Source organism: Perkinsus marinus, assembly GCF_000006405.1.
Source record: "Perkinsus marinus ATCC 50983 genomic scaffold scf_1104296974558, whole genome shotgun sequence".
Classification (NCBI taxonomy): Eukaryota; Perkinsozoa; order Perkinsida; family Perkinsidae; genus Perkinsus; species Perkinsus marinus.
The window spans coordinates 1,231-2,192 of NW_003201089.1; the positions used below are offsets into that span (position 1 = coordinate 1,231).

Below are 962 nucleotides of genomic sequence, written 5' to 3' on the forward strand. Positions count from 1 at the left end.
ACCATAACCCTCGAGCCACTAGGGTCATATCAGCTTCCATTTGAGCTCCCAATCGCAGTGCCGTCAAGTGCAGCCTGAAATCACCATCTGGGAATGGACAACACATGAGACGAACAAGCACGAACTAATCCGAGCACCAAGGAGCACGCGTTGTCCTGGTGCAAAAAACGGTTGACTGTGTGCAGTCGCTGTCTTCACGTTCTCATGCACGGTGACAACGGGTCAACAAGCTGAGATTGCATATTCCAATAAGCGATGTCATTGTTTAGATGAATAGCATATATCCATGATATTCCTACCTCGTAAAATGACGAGTGCCGAGTTCGGGCTAGGGTGTTACTGATGAAATCTTACATGCAATATACATGCAACCGTTTCATTGAGGTTCGATGGGGGCGAAGTCTATTGGCTACGCACTCATTACTGCTCTTACGATGCATGGTATCTGGCTGCCTTCAATAGTATTTTGGATTCCCAGACATGTCTCGGAGAACATCATCTGATTCCGAGTACGTCCCTCGTCACCATTGGGAGTCCCTCGCCTGGACTGAGTATGGCATGGACGCCAAGTTGGATGTGCTGATGCAAGTTCTACCAGCGGACCTTGTCGAAGGCCCTATTGCCAGGTTGGTGACATCCTTCTCATCCCCTGTGGTCAGTTGCTTTCACTCAGATTCTTCTACCATTCTGAGGCCGTCCCACACATCATGGTAATGGGAGGACGTTCTAATCAGTTCGCCTATCACGACGAATCTGTCATCTTCGATACATTCAACGAGCGATGGGTACTGTACTCTGCTACAGCATGGAGGTTGAATATTCTCATCAGCGACAGCTGGTCCCCTCCCGGAAGGTTTCAGCCGAGTCGGGGCAGGTGCGCTGCCCTTCAGATGGCAGATCCTCCTGTGGGTGGCTATACTGATAGCGTCACTATCTACTGATCGATGTGACATGTGAGTCTG

The 962-nt window shown here is 49.8% G+C and overlaps 1 protein-coding gene across 1 annotated transcript; it reads left to right on the forward strand.

The window, feature by feature from the left end:
• Positions 1–480: 480 nt before the first annotated feature.
• Pmar_PMAR023143 (hypothetical protein) lies at positions 481–941 on the forward strand (the record flags this gene model as incomplete). Its single annotated transcript, XM_002765821.1, has 3 exons — positions 481–626; positions 674–790; positions 875–941. 3 exons carry the CDS (start codon positions 481–483, stop codon positions 939–941), a joined length of 330 nt encoding a protein of 109 aa, XP_002765867.1.
• Between the last annotated feature and the right edge of the window lie 21 nt (positions 942–962).